Source organism: Miscanthus floridulus, chromosome 15, assembly GCF_019320115.1.
Source record: "Miscanthus floridulus cultivar M001 chromosome 15, ASM1932011v1, whole genome shotgun sequence".
NCBI lineage: Eukaryota > Viridiplantae > Streptophyta > Magnoliopsida > Poales > Poaceae > Miscanthus > Miscanthus floridulus.
In genome coordinates this window covers 83,749,597-83,773,668 of record NC_089594.1, presented here as the reverse complement: position 1 = coordinate 83,773,668, position 24,072 = coordinate 83,749,597, and the positions used below count along the sequence as shown (strand labels likewise).

Genomic DNA, 24,072 nt, shown 5'->3' with positions numbered 1-24,072 from the left:
TCAGCGTAATCCGTCTTGCTTGAGGCTTGGGGAGGGACTGCCTAAGTACCGACCTGTAGTAGTCTATGTGGGCCTGGACGCGCCCATGGTGGTGCATCTCGGTGATGTACTTCCTACAAGTTGCGGCAGCCGCCCGATCCGTCTGGGCCTCAAGTCCTTCTTCGGCCTTGAAATATTTCTGCATACAAAACTGATGTATCCATTCATTATTTCGATAAAAGATTTAACCAATGAATGTGATGTATTAAGCAATGTTGTGCAAGAGAGACTTACCCAAAACTCCGCCAATACTCGCTCCTGCTTGTTGCGGTAAGTGTCATCCGTGACCAGCGCGTACCTGTCCTAGTTGGAGGCCGGCTCCTGCACCATCGGCTCTTCGGATAGTTGCACAATGCCGGGGTACCATTTCCTGCACAAAACACCAAGGATGCTCGCGGGGGTGCGTGCTGGAGTACCCGACAAAACCAACCAGGCCCTGCACAAGTGATTAAGAAAATTTATCAGTTTCTCTTAAGATTTCCAACATATCTTATGAAGTAGTTGTGATAACATCCATAGTTACTTACCTCTTTGCCATAGGCCGAATCACTGAGCGGTTGTGAGGAAGCGGAACCGGAGGGAGGCTCACGGGACCTCACTCGTAGAGAGTCCGGGTAGCGGTACCCTCTCCCTCGCCCTCGAGCGCCTCGCCTCCCTCGCCCTCGAGCGCCTCGCCTCCCTCGCCTGTCTGCTGACCCCTCTCGTCCTCCGACGAGGACGAGGCCGTGGACGTCATGTGCTCCTCCTCCAGTACCTCGTCACTTGTCGAGGGAGGAGACCGCTGCCTCCTGCGGCGGCTGCCCCTAGTCCTCCTCTCGTCACCTCCTACGGACGCTACCCCGGACGACGACCCCTCACCTCGAAGGAGAGGGCGGTCTCTCCCGTAAACCGAGGGCGTGTCACGGCGTGGACGTCTGCTCGCCATCTTTGTCCAATCACCTGCAATCACAAAGAATGAACAAGACTAATTAGTACATATATTAGAAATAGATTCAAAATATATAAACAAAACACAAATTAAAAAACCATAGTATTACATGTATTAGGAATAATCTTCATGATTGGGATCATAGGTCTCATCATCACTGTCAAAATTGTCCAAATGGGCAACACTATCCGAAGGTTCTATGTTGTCATCGTCGTCATTGCCTAGAAGTAATCGCTCAAGCATTGCTATGTCCTTGGCATTTACCACCACATCTCCATCGACCTCGTCATCAACCGTTTCGTTGTCTACTTCCATTTCGATTGCTTCGGGTAAGACTATCTCAAACGTGCCTGGTAGCCCATCTTCTTGATAGAACTGACCATCATATGTGTTTGCGTTGAAGTTGTAATCATCATATGTGTACGCGCGGGCTACGACAGACATGCGCAAAAAGAGGTTATTTATACCTAGGGTGTCGATGAAGTAAGGCTAGCGGGGCAGTGGCGAATCGACGCAGTGGCGAGACGACGCAGTGCAGGCAGAACCGCGACATCGACGAAGACGATCGGGGTCCTCCGGGTCCCCTCCGACGTACTCTTCTCCTGCATAAAAAGACAATTGGTTATTTTTTGTTCAAAATTTTGGCAGCACCTCCCCTGCACGGGGAGGTTTCCAAAACCTACAAAAAACGACACGATGGCCGACATTCACAACGGCACGAAGGCCGACAACCACACCGGCACGAAGGCCCTCATATCAACTTACGGCACGAAGGCCCACACAACCACATACGGCACGAAGGCCGACAACGAGAGTTTTACCAAGGGTTGCGGTGGAGTCGGGCGTCGTGGTGCGGGGGTCACTTTCTTCTCCGGCGAGGTCGAGCGGCGTTGGAGTACTCCTCTCCCCCTCTTCCCTTTCTTTTCTCCTTTTCCCCTTCTTCTCCTTCTCTTCCCCTTCCTCCTTCTCCTCTTCTTCTCCTTTTCTTCCCCTTCCTCCTTCTCCTCTTCTTCCTCCAACTTCACCCTCTACCTCCTCCCCTCCAACAGCAGCCGGCGACGGGGGCGGCCTGGGGGCTGGGGTCGGGGCGGGAAGGCCGGCGAGGGGGAGCCGCCGGAGGGCCGGCCGGGGCGGTCGACCTCCCCTTGCTCGACGGAGACGGGGAACGGAGGCAGGGCGCGACCTCGGCCGCCACTGGGCGTGGTGGGGCACCGGGGCGCGCTGGGCGGCCGAGCGCGGGGCGGTGGGGCGCGGGGTGGCCAGGTTTTGTGATTTTCGGACTTCGTATGGATTTTATATAATTTTAAAACACTTTTCCGGCAAGTCGGTCGTCATGTTACGCGAACAAGATGCGTGAAAATTTGATGCGAGTTCGTGGATAGGGACTCAACATGCACCAATTAACATGAATAACATTTTTCGAAACACTACATTGCAATATTCCATGCACCTGCAGTTCAAATTTGACATATTCGAAAAAAATCAAAGAATCGAAATAAATTAAGGAAATATACAAAACAAAATCAAAATTGGCCTAAATTTTAAAATTGAATTCAAAACAATGTATTGTAGCACCACAAAAAAACTGGGCTAAAAAAACCAAAAAAAATAATTGTCGAGGGCTCTTTGCCGAGGGCCTGGCCCGTGGCCCTCGGCAAAGAATTAAAAAAAAATAAAAAATCTTTGCCGAGGGCCTATCTTGGCCCTCGGCAAAGGGCTTCTTTGCCGAGGGCCTAGCCTCGGGCCCTCGGCAAAGGCGATTTATAAAAAAAAAAATTTGGCCGAAAAACTGGTTTTAAAAAAATCTTTGCCGAAGGCCTGGTCTAGGGCCCTCGGCAAAGACTTAAAAAAAAATTTGCCGAATAACCTGGTTTCACATGAAAAAAAACCTTTGCCGAGGGCCTAACGGGTGGCCCTCGGCAAAGCTTGACGGGGAATGGCCGCCGTGACCCAACGGGCCTAATTTGCCGAGGGCATCTTTGGCGAGGGCCGCGGCCCTCGGCAAAGATTTGATTTGCCGTGGGCCTGTCTTTGCCGAGGGCCGTACCCTCGGCAAATGCCTCTTTGCCGAGGGCCGTTCTTTGCCGAGGGCTCCTGTGGCTGGCCCTCGGCAAAGAGTGTCTTTGCCGAGTGCCCGAGATTTGGCCCTCGGCAAAGCACGCGTTTCCAGTAGTGAGGGTCCCATTCCGGTGTCCCTGGCCATCTGCTCCGGCAGCACCTCCGGTGCCCCAGCCCGTTCCCACTCGGTAAACCCACCTTCCTTCCTCGAGTTCCCTCTTCTTCGACCTGATGATGTCTCCCCCATCCATCTCAGGACTGATTTCTTGCAGGTGCTATAGTCCCTTGTTGCCTCCCCACCTCGTCTCCCTCACATTTACTCTTCTGCAGTTCTGCTGAACTGGGCGCTGGAATCCCTTTACTGTATGAATTGGTGCATTACACTAGTATGTTCTTTTATTAGCTGCATGAATGAACTCTGCGTAAATTGTTGTGATTAAGGTTACATGGTTTGGTTTGTCAACCTCTAATGAGTATTGCGGCTACTGATATATCACTACAGTAGGGTCTAGGTCTTGTAAAAGCATGCGTCCTATTCATTCATCTACTGTTAGTAGGGCCTGTATGTGTATTCTGCAGTTTGTGTTTTCCTTCTGTCTTCCTCCAATCAGGAATCTGCCAATTTGATTGGTGTTCAGTCTTGCAATAGTTCAAGGGAAGATTCTAGGCAGTGTTTCAGCTTGTGCTTGTATGTCTCTTTCAGTTCATCTGATATCTACAATGATCAAATAAGTGGTGAAAAATTGAAAAAATTTAATCTGTACTCTGGACTTATGTGGTTAAACCTGAAATTCCTACTCGTTCTTTGAGTACTGTCAGACTAGAACAGATGCTAGAATGGAAGGAGCTCACTTCACAAAATTGCATCATGTGTTTCTGTGAGACTCACTTTTTTCATTGTTTATTGATTTGTGAAACTCTACTTGTGACTACCTGGCAAAGATCCAAAGGCCAGACTCACGATTCGTGCTTAACTAGCTCAGTTTCTTTATAGAATTTTTCCATGTTAGCTTTTTTTTTTTAACTGAGTTTATAGTGCAGTTTCTATGATTCCTTACTTAAAAGGACATTTTTTCCTCATGAATTGGTACTTGGTAGTATGAAAGCATCTATCTACTAGTTAGAACTTTCAAAATATTCCATTTTGTTTCAATACAAAAGTAACATATTTTTGTTTTCTGGAACGAATAAGAAACATATTTGCTAACTGCTATGTAGCATCTCTAATTTTTGTCCATAGTGAGGGTGTGGGGAGCAGGGGAATTGGGTGGTGTGATTTCTGGAGATTTGCCGTTGGTTAGATCATAATGAATTCTCCTCATCAGCCAATATCCCACCTGTTAGCATGAGAAAGCTGAACCGAACATCAAGTTAGCATGGTTAAGTTTTGGGCTTGTTTTTTTTAGCACAATCGTAGGAGCTGTGCCTTTCAATTAAGAAGAAATAGAATTGACCCAGTTTATAAGGGAAACCAGGCCTAAAAATCTCACATCGCACAGTTTATAAAAAGAAAACCGGCGAAAAGCTTAAACGTGACAACCCAGTTTTGTGCTTGTTTGACTCACAGTTCATGGGCTCTGAACCTTTCCTGCAAGCTCTAAACCTTTATGTTTGACTAATTCCAAATATCTGCTACTGCATAACAGGTGGGATGGCCTCAAGGATGGGCATGGGTACTGCCACCTACGGTGGTGTATGGCACACAGTTCAAACTCTGCCTAGTTGCAGCCAGGCATGTCAGTAAGGCTGTTGAGGTGCTCAGTACCGACCAATTTGGATTTGGAATTGGGAAAGCTTTCCACAGAAAGGAGGCACTTACTGTACGTCCTCATCAGGTGCCTTTTCTGGAGGTCACGTGTAGGTATAGCTAGCTCGCTCTTGCATGCTGCTCAAAAGGAGCTGCTTGGTCTTGATAAACATGTGTACAATGATGCCATGGGTGGCTGGGCGAGGTTTGGGAGTGGTGATAAATTGCAGGAGGTTTGGACAAAGATGGAAGAGGATGGGCTGGTTCCAGATGAGGTTTCGCACTGCCATCTAATTGAGGGACTGGGTAGAGCAGGGCGGATTGAGGATGCACTCAGGGTGTCTGAGGATATGGTACATGAGAGACATGGTCCAACTACAATGGCCTACGATGCACTTATTTTAAATTTTCTTTCGGTTGGGGATTTGGACAGGTGTATCAAGTATTACAAGGACATGTTGGAAAAGAATTGCACCCCAAATATCGACACATACTCCAAGATGATTAAAGCCTTTCTGAAAGGTCGCAGGGTAGCTGATGTGCTCCACATGTTTGATGACATGTTGGCTCGAGGAGTTCTGCCAAATACTGGGGGGATAACATCATTTATCAATCCCTTGTGCACATTTGGACCACCTCACTCAAAGCGAGGCATCCCCTCCGCGGGCCGGTATCCTCTCTCTGAGGATGAGGAGCCGGAGCCAGCCCCTCCGCCGCTGATGAGGAGCGGAGCAGCGAGACGAGATCTCCGTGGTGGAGCCGTCCCCTACACCTGCAGTGAAGAAAACGAAGGGGAGGAACAGCAAGAGCATAAGGCTAGCTGTTACGACTTACGAGGGTCCCCATTCCGGTGTCCCTGGCCATCCGCTCCGGCAGCACCTCCGGTGTCCCCGCCCGTTCCCACTCGGTAAACCCACCTTCCTTCCTCGATTTCCCTCTTCTTCCATCTGTTGATGTCTCCCCCATCCATCTTGGGACTGATTTCTTGCAGGTGCGGTGCTAGTCCCTTGTTGCCTCCCCACCTCGTCTCCCTCACATTTACACTTCTGCTGAACTGAGAGCTGGAATCCCTTTACTGAATGAACTGGTGCATTACACTAGTATGTTCTTTTATTAGCTGCATAAATGAACTCTGCATAAATTGTTGTGATTAAGGTTACATGGTTTGGCTTTGTCAATCTCTAATGAGTATTGCGGCTACTGATATAACACTACAGTAGGGTCTAGGTCTTGTAAAAACATGTGTCCTATTCATTCATCTACTGTTAGTATGGTCCGTTTGAGAATTCTGTAGTTGGTGTTTTGCTTGTCTTCCGACAGTCAGGAATCTACCAATTTGATTGGTGTTCAGTCTTGCAATAGCTGAAGGGAAGATTCTAGGCAGTGTTTCAGCTTATGCTTGTATATCTCTTTCAGTTCATCTGATATCTACTATGATCAAATAAGTGGTGAAGATCTGAAAAATTTTAGTCTCTGTACTCTGGACTTGATGTGGCTGAACCTGAAACTCCTACTCGTTCTTTCAGTACTGTCAGACTAGAACATATGCCAGAATGGAAGGAGCTCACTTCACAAAATTGCATCATGTGTTTCTGTGAGACAATATTATCATACTGTTAGACTCACTTTTTTCATTGTTTATTAGTTTGTGAAACTCTACTTGTGGCTACCTGGCAAAGATCCAAAGGCCAGACTCACGATTCGTGCCTAACTAGCTCAGTTTCTTTATAGAAAATTTCCATGTTAGCTTCTTTTTACTGAGTTTATAGTGTAGTTTCTATGATTCCTTACTTAAAAGGACATTCTTTTAGTCTTTCCTCATGAGTTGGTACTTGGTAGGATGAAAGCATCTATCTAGTTAAAAAGAGTGCACCTCTAATTTTTTATTTTCAATACAAAAGTAACATATATATTTGATTACTGGCAAATATTTGATTTTGTTTTCAATACAAAAGTAACATTTTTTTTTCTGGAACGAATGAGAAACATATGAGCTAACTGCTATGTAGCACCTCTAATTTTTGTCCATAGTGAGGGCATGGGGAGCAGGGGAATTGGGTGGTGTGATTTCTGGAGATTTGATCTAACCGTCTTCAAGCAAGTGCACCTTTTAGTTTGCAGTCGTGAGATGTTTGTAATTAAAACTGATGTTGAACTGCTCAATGCTTCTTGCTCTTTCGACTTTCAGCTTAGGTATAACAAAACCACATTTTTCTGTAAATAACTTACCTGTTATCAAGCTCCCAAAGCAAAGTTCTCCAACCATTTCTCATCAGATGCTGCTTTGTTAAAATTAGAGTTCAGTTTTTTAGCTTATGGGCATTCTATTTCTATCAGCAAGAAAGGTCATTAATATTGCATCTAACAGAAACTTATTGTTGTTCATGTGGGAAACTGAGAATCATAGTTGCTCCTCATCAGCCACTATCCCACCTGTTAGCATGAGAAAGTTGAACCAAACATCAAGTTTGTGCTTTTGACATTTTTATTCAAGGAATTGGGCTATATAATCATGGTTAAGTTTTGTGCTTGTTTGACTCACAGTTCATGGGCTCTGAACCTTTCTGCAAGCTCTAAACCTTTATGTTTTACTAATTCCAAACATCAAGTTGTATATCTCGAAAAGTTATACAACTTTGCAGTTGACAATTTTTTTTATTTTAAATCATCTATCTAATGAAAATTACGTTTGTTTACTCAAATTCAAATTTTTTAAACAACCTCGGATGGAGAAACGCCCAATACAAAAGTTGTAGATATTCAAAAGTTGTGCAACTTTGTAGTTGATAACTTTTTCATTTGAAATCATCTATCCAAGAAAAATTATGATTGAATTTTCTCACATTTGAAATTCAAATTCTTCGAATGACCTCGGATGGAGAAATGACCAAAACCAAAGTTATAGATCTCAAAAAGTTATAAAACTTTGTAGTTGACAATTTTTTTATTTAAATTCATTTAGGATTCTAAATATTCATCTCAAACCAGAGTGGCATAAAATGGGGAGAACAAATATCCCATATGGACACAAGTGTCTTACATGTGGAGTGGTTAGAGGACGAACACACGATGCAGAAGGTTGGGGATTCGAGCGCCGGTGGCCACGAAGCTCTCGTTTTTCGCACGAAAAATTGCGTGACTGTGGCTATCCAGTGGGGTCCCTCCTAGTATTAAAAAATGCCTATTTTTCGATTCGTTTTTTTAGGTTTTCTGGAAACCAAATTACTGCCGCTTCTAAAACCGGTACTGATGAGGCCCCTCATCACTGCCAATATGATTGCGCTAGTTCAAAAAACCGACACTGATGGGCTTTTTGAACCGACAGTGATTGGAAATCTGTACTAGTTATGTAGGTTTGGGCGGCTGAGTTATAATAGATTTAGGTTTTATTATTTTTAGAATATTTTTTGTTAAATTATTTTCATAAAAGCCCAGTAGTGTTTAAGACAAAAAAAAAGTTATTCCAAACCTCCAAAAATTCAGGGAAAAAATCTTGGACACATTTTGGAACATCACAAACCCAAGTAAAGTATTTAGAGCTCATGAAAAAGAATTTTGGAGCATCAAAAAATTAGATTTTCCTATAGGAAAAATAGTAATAGGTTCTAGAAAAACGTACAAAATTCCTGTGGAACATTAGTTGATGACTAAATGCATCTAAAACATTTTGGCACTCATAAAGCAGAAGATGCACCTATCATGAATGCAACAAACTTACCTTAGGATATATAGTTAATTTGGGAAAGTTCTTGAAAGCCATTCTTTTTTAGATAAAGGTGAATTAATTTGACTTCATCTCCTTTAACCTAGACAATGAGACCAATTTTACATATGTTGAGCAACACATTTAATCAAACCCACTCAAATATCACTAGCCATGATGTCCAACGAATGACTGGACCACCTGTCAATAACAATGTCTTATTTGATCTACCCGTTTGTTTGTGCCAATCATGAAAGATATCCATCACATTCAAAGGGTATTTGAGACCCAAAACAAGATGTATCCTTCGCCACAGGAACTGAGCATACAGACACTCAAATAAGAGGTGTTGAATAGTTTCATCCCTACTACAAGACACACAAGATTTGTTCCTATTCTAGTTCCTCTTTAATTAATAAATTATGTATAGTTAAAATCACCCCCTCTTGATGAACCATAGAAAATTTGTAATTTTCAGTGGTATACTTAAACGCCAAATATCATGTGAGACTTTAATGCATGTATTCACAAGGAGTTTATAAATGAAATTTATTGTGAACTCGACACTATTTTTAAGGAGCCAAAGGAACCTATCTCATCCAACTTTGTAAGCTAATGTTCATGACTCTTGCTACTAAGTAAGCGCTTGGTATAGCTTCTGAAACAGCTCTGGGAGCTCCATATCAGCCAACCGCTCTCCCACACAACTGTTTCATGTGCGGAGTCCTAGGAATACCGCTCACTGGAGCTGTTTTTGAAAGAGTGATTGGAATGAGTTGTTGTATTCCATATTGTGTATGGGTACATATATAGGCAGTCGGGGTAGCATGCAAGCCAACTACACAAGTGCACAAGTACAGGGCGACCATTGCTATATTTACATCATGCTAATGCTCCCCCGCAGTCTTATCGGGAGCACGGCGAACGTTAAGATTGGATCGAAACTCTTGAAATACAGATGTTGGGAGACCCTTGGTGAAGATATCGGCGTACTAGGATGTCGTGGGGACATGGAGAACTCGAACATGACTGAGGGCGACACGCTCCCGAACAAAGTGGAGATCAATCTCAACGTGCTTCGTGCGCTGATGCTGGACCGGATTGGTGGAGAGGTAGACAGCACTGACGTTGTGGCAATAAACCAGGGTGGCACGACGAAGATGGTGGCGAAGCTCGGCAAGTAACTGATGAAGTCATGTAGCTTCAGCGACACCATTGGCCACGGCTCGATACTCGGCCTCTACGCTAGACCGGGAGACTATGTGCTGATGCTTGGAAGACCAGGACACCAGATTGTCATTGAGAAACACCGCGTAGCTAGAGGTCGAATGGCGAGTGTCGAGGGAGCCGGCCCAGTCCGCATCAGTGTAAACAACAAGCTCTGTAGGCAGAGAGCGATGCAGAGTCAAGCCAAGAAAAAGAGTACCCTGCAAGTACCGTAGTATCTGCTTGAGAGTAGCAAGGTGCGGCTCGCGTGGATCATGCATGTAGAGACATATCTGCTGGACGGCATAGGCAATATCCGGACGAGTGAAAGTCAGATACTATAGTGCACCAGCCAAACTGCGATACTGAGTAGAGTCAGCAACTTGAGGACCGTCGGCGGACAACTTGGAGTGCAGGTCGACGGGAGTGTTGCAAGGCTTGCAAGCACTCATCCCGACGCGTTCCAAGATGTCCAGAGTATACTACCGTTGAGAGAGCAAAAGGCCATCATCGTAGCGGGCGACGGAGACACCAATGAAGTGATGGAGCTGTCCCATGTCGATCATAGCAAACTCATGTTGAAGGGCTGCAATAATATGTTGAAGAAACCTAGCTGAGGAGGTGCTTAAAACAATATCATCAACATAGAGCAGCAGATATGCAGTGTCTGATCCTCGGTGATTAGCGTAGGTGCTTTGCGAAGTGCTTAGGTTAGTTAGACCACGCTCATATGCGCTTGCTCTAGGCTTAGGTCTAGTTGCTAGTGAGGTTTACATACCTCTTGACCAAAGGTGCTTACGCGCACCGTGCTTGTACTCGGCGGGGCTTGTAAGTCTTGTGAGACCATACCAACCTTGTTTGTGGTGTGGCCCGCCATCGTGTATGGAGGGAACAAGGCCCGCGGTGTTTTGGCCGAAAGCTTGATAGTGAAGACGGCGGGGAGCGGTCCGAGAGAGGTACACCAGAGACCCACTTGCACGTGGGGAAGGCCCGGTGCTATCTACAGATGTTACCCGACCGGGAGCTTGGCCCTTGTCAGGGATTCCTTGCGAGAGGCTCCAATGGGGATTAGGGGGGAAGCTTGCGTGCTTCTCGATACCTCGGTAAAAATACCGGAGTCATTGACGGGAGTTTGCTTCTCTACCTCATCTTTAGCTTCTGCATTTTTATTGTAATCTTGGTTATGTGCGTTACCATTCCTAGCTTAGTTGATAGGCTAGTTGATAAGGTTGGAACCTAGGTTGCATAACTCTTTTGCAGTAGAGATAGCAACACACCTAGCCAAACCTTAGTTGCACATTTAGATAGATTACTTTCTTGCATAGGTTTTGACTAGGTGGAATTAGAGGCCATAATTTGAAGTAGAATTTTAAGTTGCCTAATTCACCACCCTCTTAGGCGTCACGGTCCTTACACGCTGGACGCACTCTTCCCGGACGGTGGAAAAGGCTCGTCCAGGCAACCGCGAAGACGCAATGTTACCTTCTAGGTCGCACCGCTGTGTCGGATTTGGTTGTTTTCCATTTATGTAACATCGAAACTAGAGGCCTTTCGCTAGGATAGTCCAGCTACGACTGTTTTTAGGTCGACCTCCTTCGACGCTCGATAGAGACACGTTGTTTGTATGTTTAAAATCTTCTTCTTAATACAATGATACATAAATATTTTACATATTCGAGAAAAAAAATAAGATGGAGGTCCGTATTATAGGGGATGGTCTCTCCACACTATTACTGATATAAACATAAACAAAGATGGAGGTCTATATGAATATCAACTTTATTGGTTTGATTTTCTAGCAAGGTGGCAGGCTTTATGGCACAGCCTGCCAACAGTGCAGCAACGTAACGGTGGCTTGCTCCAGCAAGGCAGCGCCCAGTAGATTTGTGGTCGTGGTGGAACCAATTTTTTTGGTTGATCATGTTAGAGCATGGAACAGTGGACAAGGACAGGAAGAATGAGAGGAGGAAGAGACTGTGTGAAGATGAGTTGGAATGCACAAAGATATTACTCCCATTAGCATTGATATGGTCATCAGTCATCACACACAGAATCTGACCCTTCTTTTCTTTCCAACATCTTTTCATGGCTGACCAATGCTCTCTCTCTCTCTCTCTCTCTCTCTCTCTCTCTATATATATATATATATATATATATATATATATATATATATATATATATATATATATATATATATATATATATAGACACACATACACACACATTACTGGAGGGGCCGCAGCCCTTACAGATTGAACTTATTAATTCTACCAATACTATATTCTAATCCTAAAGTTCCACTAATGGAGAACAGGGGGACGCCCTTTACGCAATACCAATGCAACCATAAACGAAACTGCCAGGTCCATGTGAACATCAATCAATTGTATTGGTATTCGTAAAGTGCAATGTCGTGCTGTCTGGTCGGCCACAATCAGCATTTTCATTTTGTGCCACTCGAATGCAGAGAACTCTTAATCATGCCAACTAATGCTTATGATGGTGATTTACAAGGTAATCCTACAAACGAAGCCACTATATTAATAAAGCTCCGAAGCTAGCAGGAGCGGATTTAATAATTAAGATTATGTAAGCGAGCCATGAAATGTCTTGCATGTGTACGCGTAACCGAGTAGAAACTGACGAACATAACGTTTAGACTCTGCACCTAACAACTCCTGCTAGTTACTCGGTTAATTAGTTCGCTCGACTTGATGCATCCGTAGAAAAAATATATATTTGATATATCGAGAATCTCTCAAATTTCATCAGGACACATATGTATGAGGAGTAGTTACCGACCCAGCTGCTAGCTGCAAGCGAGTGCTTACCGACGACGCCAGGGGCAGGGAAGGCGACAAGCAGGGACCGAGAGGACGCAGCGGGGCACGGCAAGGAGGAAGAGGAGCCAGAGACGGCGGTGGCGGTGGTCGGCCGGTGAGTGCGCGGCGGCGTCACTCCTCCCTCCTCCTCCGAGAGCGACGATGGCATGACTAGAAAGCCCAGCACGACCCGAAAAATGGACAGCCCAGGCCAAAATCAGGCAGGGCCAGCAGCCTAGCATTACGTGCAGGCCCACCAGATCTTTTTTTCCCCTGAAGGGAAGTGGCAGAAGCCAGGCCCACTAGATCCAGCCGGATGACTTCGAGCATTCAATTCCAAATGCGAGAGGGCAGTCAGTTAAAATATATTGACTGGAAACAGAGTACACTTGTTTCATTTAGTCTAGTTACTAAACATGTTAAGCCTGATGAAATTTCAGTCTATTAGTATTATTTTTTGAACAAGTTCAGTGAATTGTTGTAGATAGAAAAGAGAAAAACACACAAGCCCAACTGAACTTCGGATCCATGGAAACAAATGGCTCTGTTAGAGCCTCAGCAGAAGCCTCGAGCAAGTATATGTGAATAGCACTGTGCTAATTCATCCTGGCTCTAAAACAAATCACATGTTCAAAAAGCAGTATGTTGTTTGTTGATGGAAAACCCCACGATACAAGGATTGAGAGAACAGTCATCAACTCAAGCATATATAGTAGGACCAAATTCTGCTGGACAAAAATCCAATAGCAAGTGGATTTAATGAATTTAGAGTATATATAACTTTTGCATAAATAAATGATAGGCACGTTCAGCATCCGTGTTACTTATTATAACAAATTGAGCCAGTAAGGCAAGAGGCAGCTGGTCCCCAGTCCCCTAATAGTAACTCAACAAGTCCAAAGCCCCAAACCATACTACCACAAGCGATGCTGCAGATTCATCAGAACCAACAACAATCAGCATGCATCTACACATATTATCAAGTCTGAAGTAAAAACAGTAGTGATAATTCTCGAGACAACAGCCTGCTCTGCAGCTGGATCCATGTCGTAACCATATTCTGGAGACGGTGGTGCCAGCTGATAGAACGCAGAGAGAGTGCAAAGATGCTTCAACATCGACACCACCCGTGTGGGTATGAGTCCTGCCCACTAATATTGACGTTAGTTATTAACATGGTAAGAGAGTATACACACACACAAAAAAACGGGGGTAGCTTGGAAACAATACTAATTAATTAAATATGACGTACCAAAGTAATAATATTAATTAAATATGATATATGTATAACAGCTGGCGCAAACATAAGGTAAAAAGACTCTGTAGTCTGTACCTGGCCTTGACATTAATTTATATCAGGCACTGCTACTATAACCAAAACTCCCGCCCACCAGTTTGATGTTGGATACAGGGTGACCTGGGTGCAGGCCAGCCACGTCCCTGAGCGCAGACTCTGCAGCCCTTCTATTGGATTCTTTTGCAAATGTGCTCCCAATGTCTCCGACGATTTCCTTGAGGCCTGATAGGTACTCGATGCCAGCAGGCACACCACCATACCTGTCCCATCCCTGTGCATTGAAACATAGCCCGAGCCTTTCAAGCTTCGGCATCGCCCCTGCCTCAAAGGCCAGGTACGATATCCTGAAACATCCAACTGTAAAATGCTTGAGAGCAGGGAATCCTCTTCCACGGATGATGATCTTGTCTTTAGGAACTCCATGGATGTGCAAGTCGAGGCGGACAAGGGAGGGCAACTGTGAGAGAATCCCAACGTCATCCCCATACACATCCTGAACACTAAGCTCCAGGTCATACAGGCTATGGTGCTGGCCAATCCACCCAGGAATCCTCGAGAACCAGCGATCGTACATTGCATGAAAGCTCTGGAGATGAATGAATGAAGTTGGGACTGAACACCATGAATCTAAGCAGGCTCTGAGAGTGACAGGTAGGTAATCAGTATGAATAAGTAGACATTTGAGGCTGCAAATGTTTCCAAGGGCGTGCACAAGTTCCCTACATTTTGCAGCAAACTCGTCTCTATTGGTGGATGTGTAGTCAGAATATCCGATTTCAACATTTGTCAGATTTGTCAGTTCTCTCAGACCCTTGATATTGTCTAGTGAGTTTCTCAAATCAAAAAAACGTAGAGTACGCAATGATTTCATGTTACTGATCCCACTAGGAAATATTACTTTGCCTGGAACAATTAGATGCCATAAACGGCTCAAATGAACAATATCTGATGGTAGCTGCAGATCTGATTGTCCTTTTATTTCAAATGTTTTCAGTTGCTGCAGACGTCCAATTTTACTAGGTAACACCACATGACGACCACTTGCTATGATCTTTAAGAATCCCAGTTGAAACAAATGACATATTCCATTCAAGTCAAGTAACTCAGATGAATAGGGCCCACTTGAAATTTCAATCGTCAAAACTCGGAGATGCTTGAACTGTAAAATAGGAGGTAGATATAAAGAGGTACCAAATCTTGCTAGCATTCGTGTTTGGGATAGCTGGAAGGATCTTCCTACTGTTTCATCTATTGCACCATCCAAACTGAGTGAGAGTCGACGGATCTTTGCAGGCTGTCTTGTCAAATCTTGTATATCATCCATTACAGTGATAAAATTGTCTTCTCTGGATTTATATAGGATAAGATCAAGCATCATGTCATGAACCCTGCAAGACATCACCTCACCATTGTAGTCTGTATCTACGGGCTGAATCAAACTCCTATTGATAAGCTCATTAAAATAGCTCTTTGCAATATCCTCTGGATCTGTCCCACGACCTTCACATATAAAACCTTCACTTATCCATTGTCTAACCAAATCATTCTTATTGATTGTGTAGTCCTCTGGATAAATGCCTAGATATAGCATACAAGCCTTCAAATAATGAGGAAGGTTTATGTAGCTGAGGTTTAATATTTGTCTCATGCCATCCAAGCTTTGGCTCACTTCAAAGTTGGACCCTAGAGATTTTTGTACGTACTCCCACCAGTCCTTCAGTTTACTTTCTTGATTGGCTAAAAGGCTAGATATTGTGATAACTGCAAGAGGTAAACCGCCACATTTTTTTAAAATTCCTGCTGAGACTTCTTTCAAATTAGGCGGGCAAGCATCCTCTGAACCAAATATCCTTTTGAACAATAACCTTCTTGAGCCTTGTTCATTAAGTGGTTTCATCTTATAAACATATTCATAGCAATTAGTGCAGCAAGCTCTAGCGACAGTCTCGATTCGTGTAGTTGTGATTACTCTGCTTCCATTCATGCTCTCTGGAAGACCACATCTTATAATATCCCATGAAGGAGCATCCCATATGTCATCAATTACAATGAAGTACCTGCCATGTAAATACAACAACATTAGCACAATGTATGTGAAAATATCCTCACTAAATTTTAAAACATCAACAAGAAGAAAACTCAATCAATCAAACTTCAAATGTGGTTATGCTACCAGGGCTAAAACTTCAAAACAACCCCTATGGTGCTGAAGTTGAGCAAAAGGTAGCTCATGGGCCTTGCTGTTTTGTGAAGGTACTTTTTGTCAATACTGAATCTTACTTAGGTACTAATGAGATCTGCAATTCTAGTTTGACGAACATGACTGCAGAATAGAAATCAAAAGACATTCAACATCTTCGGATAATAGTTGTAAAACTTTGTTTACTGGGTTTCTCTGGCTTTTGCATATGTTAATAAATGTCTCACAGGTTATGATGAAATAGAAATACATTGAATAATAAATCATTACTCGATGTGTGTGAGTGATAGTTAGTTATTATATACTGAAATCTGTAGGATCGATCAATGGATACAACATGGATGTCATTACCTAGTTAATCAAAAGTGAACAAGGTATAAACCAAGAAGAAAAAACAAACACATAAAAATTTCACTTGCAGGACACGCTAGAAAGCTAAAACTGAATCGCTTCAAAATCATGAAAAGTTACTTAGCATTTGTTTTCATTGCTGGCATACCTCTTATCCAAAAGAAAATTTTGCAGCGTCGTAATCAATTCGGACTCTTCCCACATTTCCATGTTGGTGTTCATAGGAGGTTTAAAGCCAACTTGAGATAGTATAGTCCTTAGTACCTTCCTAATATTTGGTTTTTGGGACACAGAAACAAAAGCTTGACACAGGAACAAGCCCTCTTGCTTGCGATAAATCTCATTTGCAAGGGTAGTTTTTCCAAGACCTCCAAATCCGACAATAGAGAGCACCTTTAGCTTATGTGAAGCAGGCACACTCTCTTCCTCCATCAATTTTATCAGTTGGTCCCTGGGCTCCTCAATACCAACAAGGCTGGCTGACTCTGCATGGAGTGCCAAAACACGAGAATCGACGACTGTGTTGTTTGGCTTGGAAACAGTTTCATCGACCTTGTACCTCATGCGTCGCTCGTTCACCTCCATGACACGACTCCTGAGGCCTTCCAGCTCCTTCGCAATCTGATGCCGAATGTTCATGGTTGTCAGCAGGCTCATGCTTCTATCCATGAACCCCTTGAATCCACGCGGCATGCTGCTGTACTTGCGCTCGACGCGATGCAGGAACTCATTGATACTGTCATCTATATCGTAGGAGAGTTCACGTACCTCCTTCACCCAGCACTTGTCTTGCTCGTCAGGTTCTTCCATGTCTGACATCTTCTTCAGGAACGCGTGCATGCTCTCTAGCTCAGCTTTAAGGAACATGATCTGTCCCTTAGCTTCTTTGAGCAGCTTGTACTCAGATGTGATCAAATCACCAAGCTTCGCTATCAGGGAGCCCAAAGCACCATGAGAAGCGCTGACCACGGCAGCCTCCATCGATCCCCTGGCCTTTCCTTTCTTGTGCTCAGCACTCTGAATCTGAAGTTGGCGATGTGAGGTTTTCTCAATTTTACTCCTGAATCAAACATATCGACAGATTCAGATGCTCTGTTTTCATAAATAAAAACTAGTTTATTACTCAACCTGGAAGATTGATCATAAGTTTTTTTTAACAATCTGCACTTTTATTTGGAGAAGAAACATAAACAAAAAACTGCCAGAGAAGAGAGCGAGATTCGCTGAGGTCACTCGCCACTACAGCGGAGCCACCACTATTGTCTCTGCTTTCTTAGTTTGACAGTACGTATCCAGCTTCATTTGAAAAGCTTTGTGAGGTGAGGTCAGTCCTCAAGCTGCAAGAAAACCGTCCGCGAGCTTTGTCAGGCAGCTGTGAGATGTGGAACCACAATGAGAAGATTGCAATTTTCAGTCAACTCTGAGATCTAGTGTGTTCGAACTTCAACAAAATAAACCAAATGGAAACCAACGTACGTACGTACCAAGTTTTTCTGAGAAGTGAAAAAAAGACGGGTGATGGAGCAACACGCCGTCGCTGATTGTGTGCTGCTCCGAGTCACCGAGTGATTGTGTGCTTCCCCAACGGCAGCCAGATGAAGAGGGAGAAGCAGAGAGAAGTGTCCCTGGACCTGGCCGATGGAGTTTTTCTTTATCACGATTTACGAGTGACAGTTCTAGACTTCTAGTTATCAATATGGACTTGTATCTCCACTTCTTTTTTAGAGTGTGCAGTTTTCTTTGGAGGGCAAATCGAATCAACTGTGAGAGCAGAGAGAGTGATATTCATACCGTACACACCAGGAGACACTGAACTGAATGGTAAGGTGGTGGTTGCTGTGGGAGCCAAGTTTTTGTTCCAACGCAACTGAAAGCAATCGCGGAAACGCAGGAGATTCAGAGGAAGACGATGGGATTGCAGGCACTGATGGGAAATTATGGGGCCAAAGGCTGCGGTGCGAGGGAACAAATGAACAAGAGGATTTTGTCCTTTGTTTCCTCAGCTCGATCTGCAAAGTTCAGGGTTTCAGATTAACAGAACTGCACAAACCCCTCTGTTACTTCAGGGTTTCTTCAGATGCTGAAAACCACATAAACTCAAGGGGTCTATTGCAATTTTTTGTTTCCTTTATTATTTGCATGCTTGTCCTTATTTGCAACGGAGGCTGGGATACAGCACAAAAGGATCGAGCTAAACCTAATATTGGGCGTCCACATAATTAAATCTTTGTAAGTTGTAACCAATTAGTGACCAGCTAGATCGAGGACATACAATGAGTGAACACTTTCTAATAAGAAAACAAGTTTTACAAAAGTTTTTATTAATTGTATTATTGATCAACCTGCATGCCAACACACACCAACAGTTGTTTAATGATCTAAAGACCACTTCTAACGATGCTTCGTTGGGTGTTTCAGGTCTTGCGCTGCTTTCAAATTACTTGGATCCCATGTGGCCAGGCCATACATGCATGTGTGTACCTGTTGCTTGTTGCTTCACACGTGATAAAATGTGACCATATGCTGGAGACGGTGGTGCCAGCTGATGAACGCAGAGAGACTGCAAAGATGCTTCAACATCGACACCACCCGTGTGGGTATGAGTCCTGCCCACTAATATTGACGTTAGTTATTAACATGGTAAGAGAGTATACACACAAAAAAAACGGGGGTAGCTAGGAAACAATACTAATTAATTAAATATGACGTACCGAAGTAATAATATTAATTAAATATGATATATGTATAACAGCTGGCGCAAACATAAGGTAAAAAGACTCTGTGTAGTCTGTACCTGGCCTAGGCACTGCTACTATTCCCGTCCTCTTCTTCCGGGGGCTCATCGTCGTTGCCATCAAATAAACAACTCCACCCGTCCATCAGTTTGATGTTGGATACAGGGTGACCTGGGTGCAGGCCAGCCACGTCCCTGAGCGCAGACTCTGCAGCCCTTCTATCACTGCTAGATTCAGGTTGGCCAAATTGCACTCGGCAAAGCCTTTGTCGAGTGCGGCACTCGGCAAAGAACACACGGTAAAAATTTGATCGGCAAAGCCCTCTTTGCCGAGTGTCTTTTATCGGGCACTCGGCAAAGAAAAGCGTCCGTCACAGCGCCGGCCCCGTTGACGGTCGCTTTGCCGAGTGCCAACCCTGCAGGCACTCGGCAAAGATTTTTTATTTTTTTTTAAAAAAAATTCTTTGCCGAGTGCCCTCTATTCGGCCCTCGGCAAAGATGTTTTATTTTTTTTTTCTAAAAATTCTTTGTCGACTGCCCCCTGGCCGGCGCTCGGCAAAGTTTGGATTTTTTTTAAAAAAATTCTTTGTCGAGTGCCCTCTGGCCGGCACTCGGCAAAGTTTGATTTTTTTTAAAAAATCTTTGCCGAGTACCATGGTCATGGCACTCGGCAAAGCTGGAAAAATGGTTTTCCGAGTGCGCCCATTTTTCCAGCTTTGGCGAGTGCTATGACCATGGCACTCGGCAACGGGGTCCTTTGCCGAGTGCAACACTCGGCAAAGTGACCCAAAACGGTAATTTTTAATTTTTTTTTACATTCCATAATGACAAATAAATTCATACAAACATATATCACATATATATCTCATCCATCCACACATCCATCCGCACATATCACTTCCATCACAATATATATCACGTATATAATAATAAGTGCTCAAGTCCATCCAAAGAAATCCACAAGGTGACATATATATGCATATACGTGGCAAACCAACCACTAGCTGACATATAGCACTGTAAATTGTATTTTTGATATATTAGTGCTCACGAAAAAAGAATACATGCGATAAACATATAAGATACATATGCAAGAGACCAGGTCCACTTAATTCGAAAGGGTAATAAATGGTAGCAAAATGTACCAATAACAACATGATCACCCCATGAGTCCAAATGAGTCCAATGGCTGATTAGATACACACACGACTTGAATCTCAAACGAAATAAAATGTTTTGAAAAACCAGTTACAACCAGTAGACTGAACTAGCTACATTATATATTGCCAATTCTGCACTTGAAATGATCCTAGAATAAAATCGCACATACAAAAGAAACCATACTTGATGCGCCACAAAGAGACAATGGATCCATTAATCGATAGCCATATATAGGGCCCAACATCACTCAGTAATCAATACCTGAAAAAGTTTGATCGCACAAAATAAGCTTAGAGAAACGTTACATGAGGAGAAACAAAAAGTTTCAGTTACTCTACATGGAAACTTCAAATAAAATAATAGGATTCTAAGGATGGGCAATTGATGACCAGTAGCATGAAGTTATAATCTGAAAAAGTTCTACAAATATGGAGTCAATTGGATATTATGATTAGTAGTTTGGGAGAGTTTTCTAGTTATGTCAATTAGCAATTTCTAATGCATCTGCAGAAATTTGATTATTCTTTAAAGCCAACAATCAGTTAAACGTGTCTGTGCAAAATCACGATCTTAACCAAGAAGTACGTATCCATCTTTCTTGAGCAAAACTTCTTCATTACAGCTAAAGCATAGCCATTTGCTACATGGACCGGCAGAACAGCTTCTGTCACCTTCAAACGAGCAGCCAAACGAAACAGACGCAGCTTGCAGCGATGGCATGCTTTCAAGCACAGGAGGCAGACCATCACAGCCATCTATTTTGAGCGAAGTGAGACTCGGGGCAGAGATACGATTGTGGTTATCGTTATGCCGGCCATTGACAACATCACGAAAACGGCACTTCACCATGCTCAACCGTTTCACAGATGGTGGGCACCTAATCTCATAGACGCCGATTTCGCATATGGAGAACTCGACATCCTCCAGCGCAAAGCAGCTCGAAAGATCCAGAGCAGTATGGCTCTCGAAGTACACACGCTCAAGACGCAGCACCTCCAAGGACATGGAAACGAAAGGGCAGCTCTCGAACACAGTGGTGTACCTGACGTCCAGCACACGAGCCTGCAGCAGCAGCGCGTGCTGGATCCAGAGCTCGGCGTAATTGCGGTTGGCCTCCTTGCATCCACGGAGGTCGAGCTCGCAGTGGTCCATGGTGGATCTCGGGTCACGCAGTAGCAGCACGCGGTTGACGAACATGTGCTGCTTCTCGGCGCTCCAGAGCGGTTTGACGGTGACGCGGAGGCGGTGCATCGACCGCCAGAGGTGGCGCCAGCGGGTGCCGAGAACAGACGTCCGCACCGCGTCCTGCGCTGGCACGAAGCCCAGCACGTGCTGGAGGAGGACGGCGCACGGGGAGGGGAGGCCGGCGCGCGGCTCGGGGGCGGGCCAGGGTTGGCGGGCGGCGGCGCGGGGACAGCCGGGAGCGGCGCGCGCGGGGGCTGTCTGTCTGTGTGGCTTGGACTGTCCGGCCGAATTCGCCTAACTGCCCCCACCCGCCCCTTTGCCGAGCGCCGGATCAGTGTGGCACTCGGCAAAGGAGGCAACTTTGCCGAGTGCCCCGATCCGGCCGTCGGCATAGATTTTTTTTTTGAAATACCTTTGCCGAGTGCCTCAGTGAAGGCACTCGGCAAAGAGGAAATTTCTAAAAAAAATTCAAAAAACCCCTTTGTCGAGTGCCATGCCCCAGCGCTCGGCAAAGTTATTTTTTTTTCCTCCAAATTTTTTATGCAGCTCTTTTTAAGTACCAGGAACTCCTCGTTAGAATTTGGAGATTTTTTTGTGGCTTTTTGATATATTTAGTTACATTATTTCATTTACTTGAATTTTTTCGAAAAATATAAATTTGAACTGCACGTGGTATGAATAATGGAATTTAATGATTCAAAAAATGATAGTCATGTTACTGAGTGTAGTGTGAAGCCGTATCCAGGAACGGACCCGAAATTTCGGACATCTTGTTCACGAAACATGACCGCGAACTTGCATGCGAAGTGGTTCTAAATTCTACAAAAAGCAAACGAAGTCCGAAAATCATGAAACTTGTTGAGATATCATGATATCGTATGTGGAGGCTATGATAAAAATTTCAGAAGATTTCGTGCACGTTGTCACGTACGATGCTTACAAACCAGGACATCTCTACATGTGTCACATCCATCACATGTAGAGATGTCCTGGTTTGTAAGCATCGTACGTGACAACGTGCACGAAATCTTCTAAAATTTTTATCATAGCCTCCACATACGATATCACGAGTGCAACACTAGTATAGAAACAAGCTGTACTCCCGGTTGGGAAACCCCTTCAGTCCCAGTTTCCCAACCGGGAGCACGAATCCGGGACTAAAGGGCCCCTCCTTTAGTCCCGGTTTCTCTTCCGGGACTAAAGGTCCCGGTTGGTAATACCAACCAGGACTAAAGATTTTCTTTTTTTTTGTTTCTATTTTCAATTATTCGTTTTGGGGTTTTCTTTGGTTTTCTTTTTTTTTCTTTTCTTTTGTTTCTATTTTCAATTGTTCGTTTTGGGGTTTTTTTTTCTTTTTTTGTTTCTATTTTCAATTGTTTGTTTTGGTGCTAATAATATACGTATTATATACGTTAATAATGTTCGAACAGTTTACCACATGTTTATAATTTTTGAACAGTTTACCTTTAGTCAAGGATGCAGTGGTACGATCTTATATAACAGATCCTGCTCAAGTAAGGTCGTGCTGTATGGCTCCAGAGCTGAGCTTTTAAGTTAGCTTGCACTTTTTTGAGCAAGCGAGGTGGTGCTAATAGGTGGGATTGGCCAGCAATTCCAGCATATTGCGTACTGGGTTTCAAGTCGAGCCGGCCCATCGATGCTGCATTAGCTTTACCTCTGTTGATGCCTCACCTGCTCGATCAGCTGATTCCTAGTAGATGATTTGTACTTGACACTCCACAGAGCTCAATCTTTCATCCTCCCAAAGTGCTAGCTCGGAGTACTACTACCATGCCTTTTTTTAGGCCAAACACGCGATGCGGAAGGTTGGGGATTCGAGCGCCGGTGGCCACGAAGCTCTCGTTTTTCGCGCGAAAAATTGTGTGACGTGTGGCTATCCAGTGGGTCCCTCCTAGTATTTAAAAAATGCCTATTTTTCGATTCATTTTTTTAGGTTTTCTGGAAACCAAATCACTGCCGCTTCTAAAACCAGTACTGATGAGCCCCGTCATCACTGCCAATATGATTGTGCCGGTTCAAAAAACCAGCATTGATGGGCTTTTTGAACCGGCAGTGATTGGAAATCTGTCGTAGTTATGTAGGTTTGGGCGGTTGAGTTATAATAGATTTAGGTTTTCCTATAGGAAAAATAGTAATAGGTTCTAGAAAAACGTACAAAATTCCTGGGGAACATTAGTTGATGACTAAATGCATCTAAAACATTTTGGCACTCATAAAGCAGAAGATGCACCTAGCATGAATGCAACAAACTTACCTTAGGATATATAGTTAATTTGGGATAGTTCTTGAAAGCCATTCTTTTTTAGATAAAGGTGAATTAATTTGACTTCATCTCCTTTAACCAAGACAATGAGACCAATTTTACATATGTTGAGCAACACATTTAATCAAACCCACTCAAATATCACTAGCCATGATGTCCAACGAATGACTGGACCACCTGTCAATAACAATGTCTTATTTGATCTACCCGTTTGTTTGTGCCAATCATGAAAGATATCCATCACATTCAAAGGGTATTTGAGACCCAAAACAAGATGAATCCTTCGCCACAGGAACCGAGCATACAGACACTCGAATAAGAGGTGTTGAATAGTTTCATCACTACTACAAGACACAC

At 43.9% G+C, this 24,072-nt stretch overlaps 2 protein-coding genes and 1 long non-coding RNA gene across 4 annotated transcripts in view; 1 reads left to right on the top strand and 2 right to left on the bottom strand.

Moving 5' to 3' along the window:
* The window catches only part of LOC136508496 (uncharacterized), a 29,656-nt gene extending 15,781 nt beyond the window's left edge, over window positions 1-13,875 (bottom strand). Inside the window, exon 1 of the long non-coding RNA XR_010771991.1 lies at window positions 13,837-13,875. This is a non-coding gene — a long non-coding RNA (uncharacterized lncRNA). The remainder of the gene's footprint in view (window positions 1-13,836) is intronic.
* On the top strand, window positions 3,148-6,593 carry LOC136509233 (putative pentatricopeptide repeat-containing protein At5g43820). Of its 2 annotated transcripts, none has more exons than XM_066504058.1 (3): window positions 3,148-3,213; window positions 4,672-5,679; window positions 5,764-6,593. In XM_066504058.1, exons 2-3 carry the CDS (start codon window positions 4,760-4,762, stop codon window positions 5,828-5,830), a joined length of 987 nt encoding a protein of 328 aa, XP_066360155.1. In that variant the 5' UTR covers window positions 3,148-3,213; window positions 4,672-4,759; the 3' UTR covers window positions 5,831-6,593. The 2 variants fall into 2 exon arrangements, with proteins under 2 accessions (XP_066360155.1, XP_066360157.1); XM_066504060.1 differs by lacking the exon at window positions 3,148-3,213 and adding an exon at window positions 3,298-3,388.
* A 1-nt stretch (window position 13,876) lies between the features above and the next one.
* Window positions 13,877-17,969, bottom strand: LOC136507814 (disease resistance protein RGA5-like; the record flags this gene model as incomplete). The annotated part of the gene is made up of 3 exons (XM_066502418.1): window positions 17,589-17,969; window positions 16,500-17,411; window positions 13,877-15,857 (listed from the first exon to the last, which is right to left on the bottom strand). Coding segments are annotated over exons 2-3 (2,814 nt in total), but the record flags the coding sequence as incomplete, so codon positions are not given.
* Window positions 17,970-24,072: the final 6,103 nt, after the last annotated feature.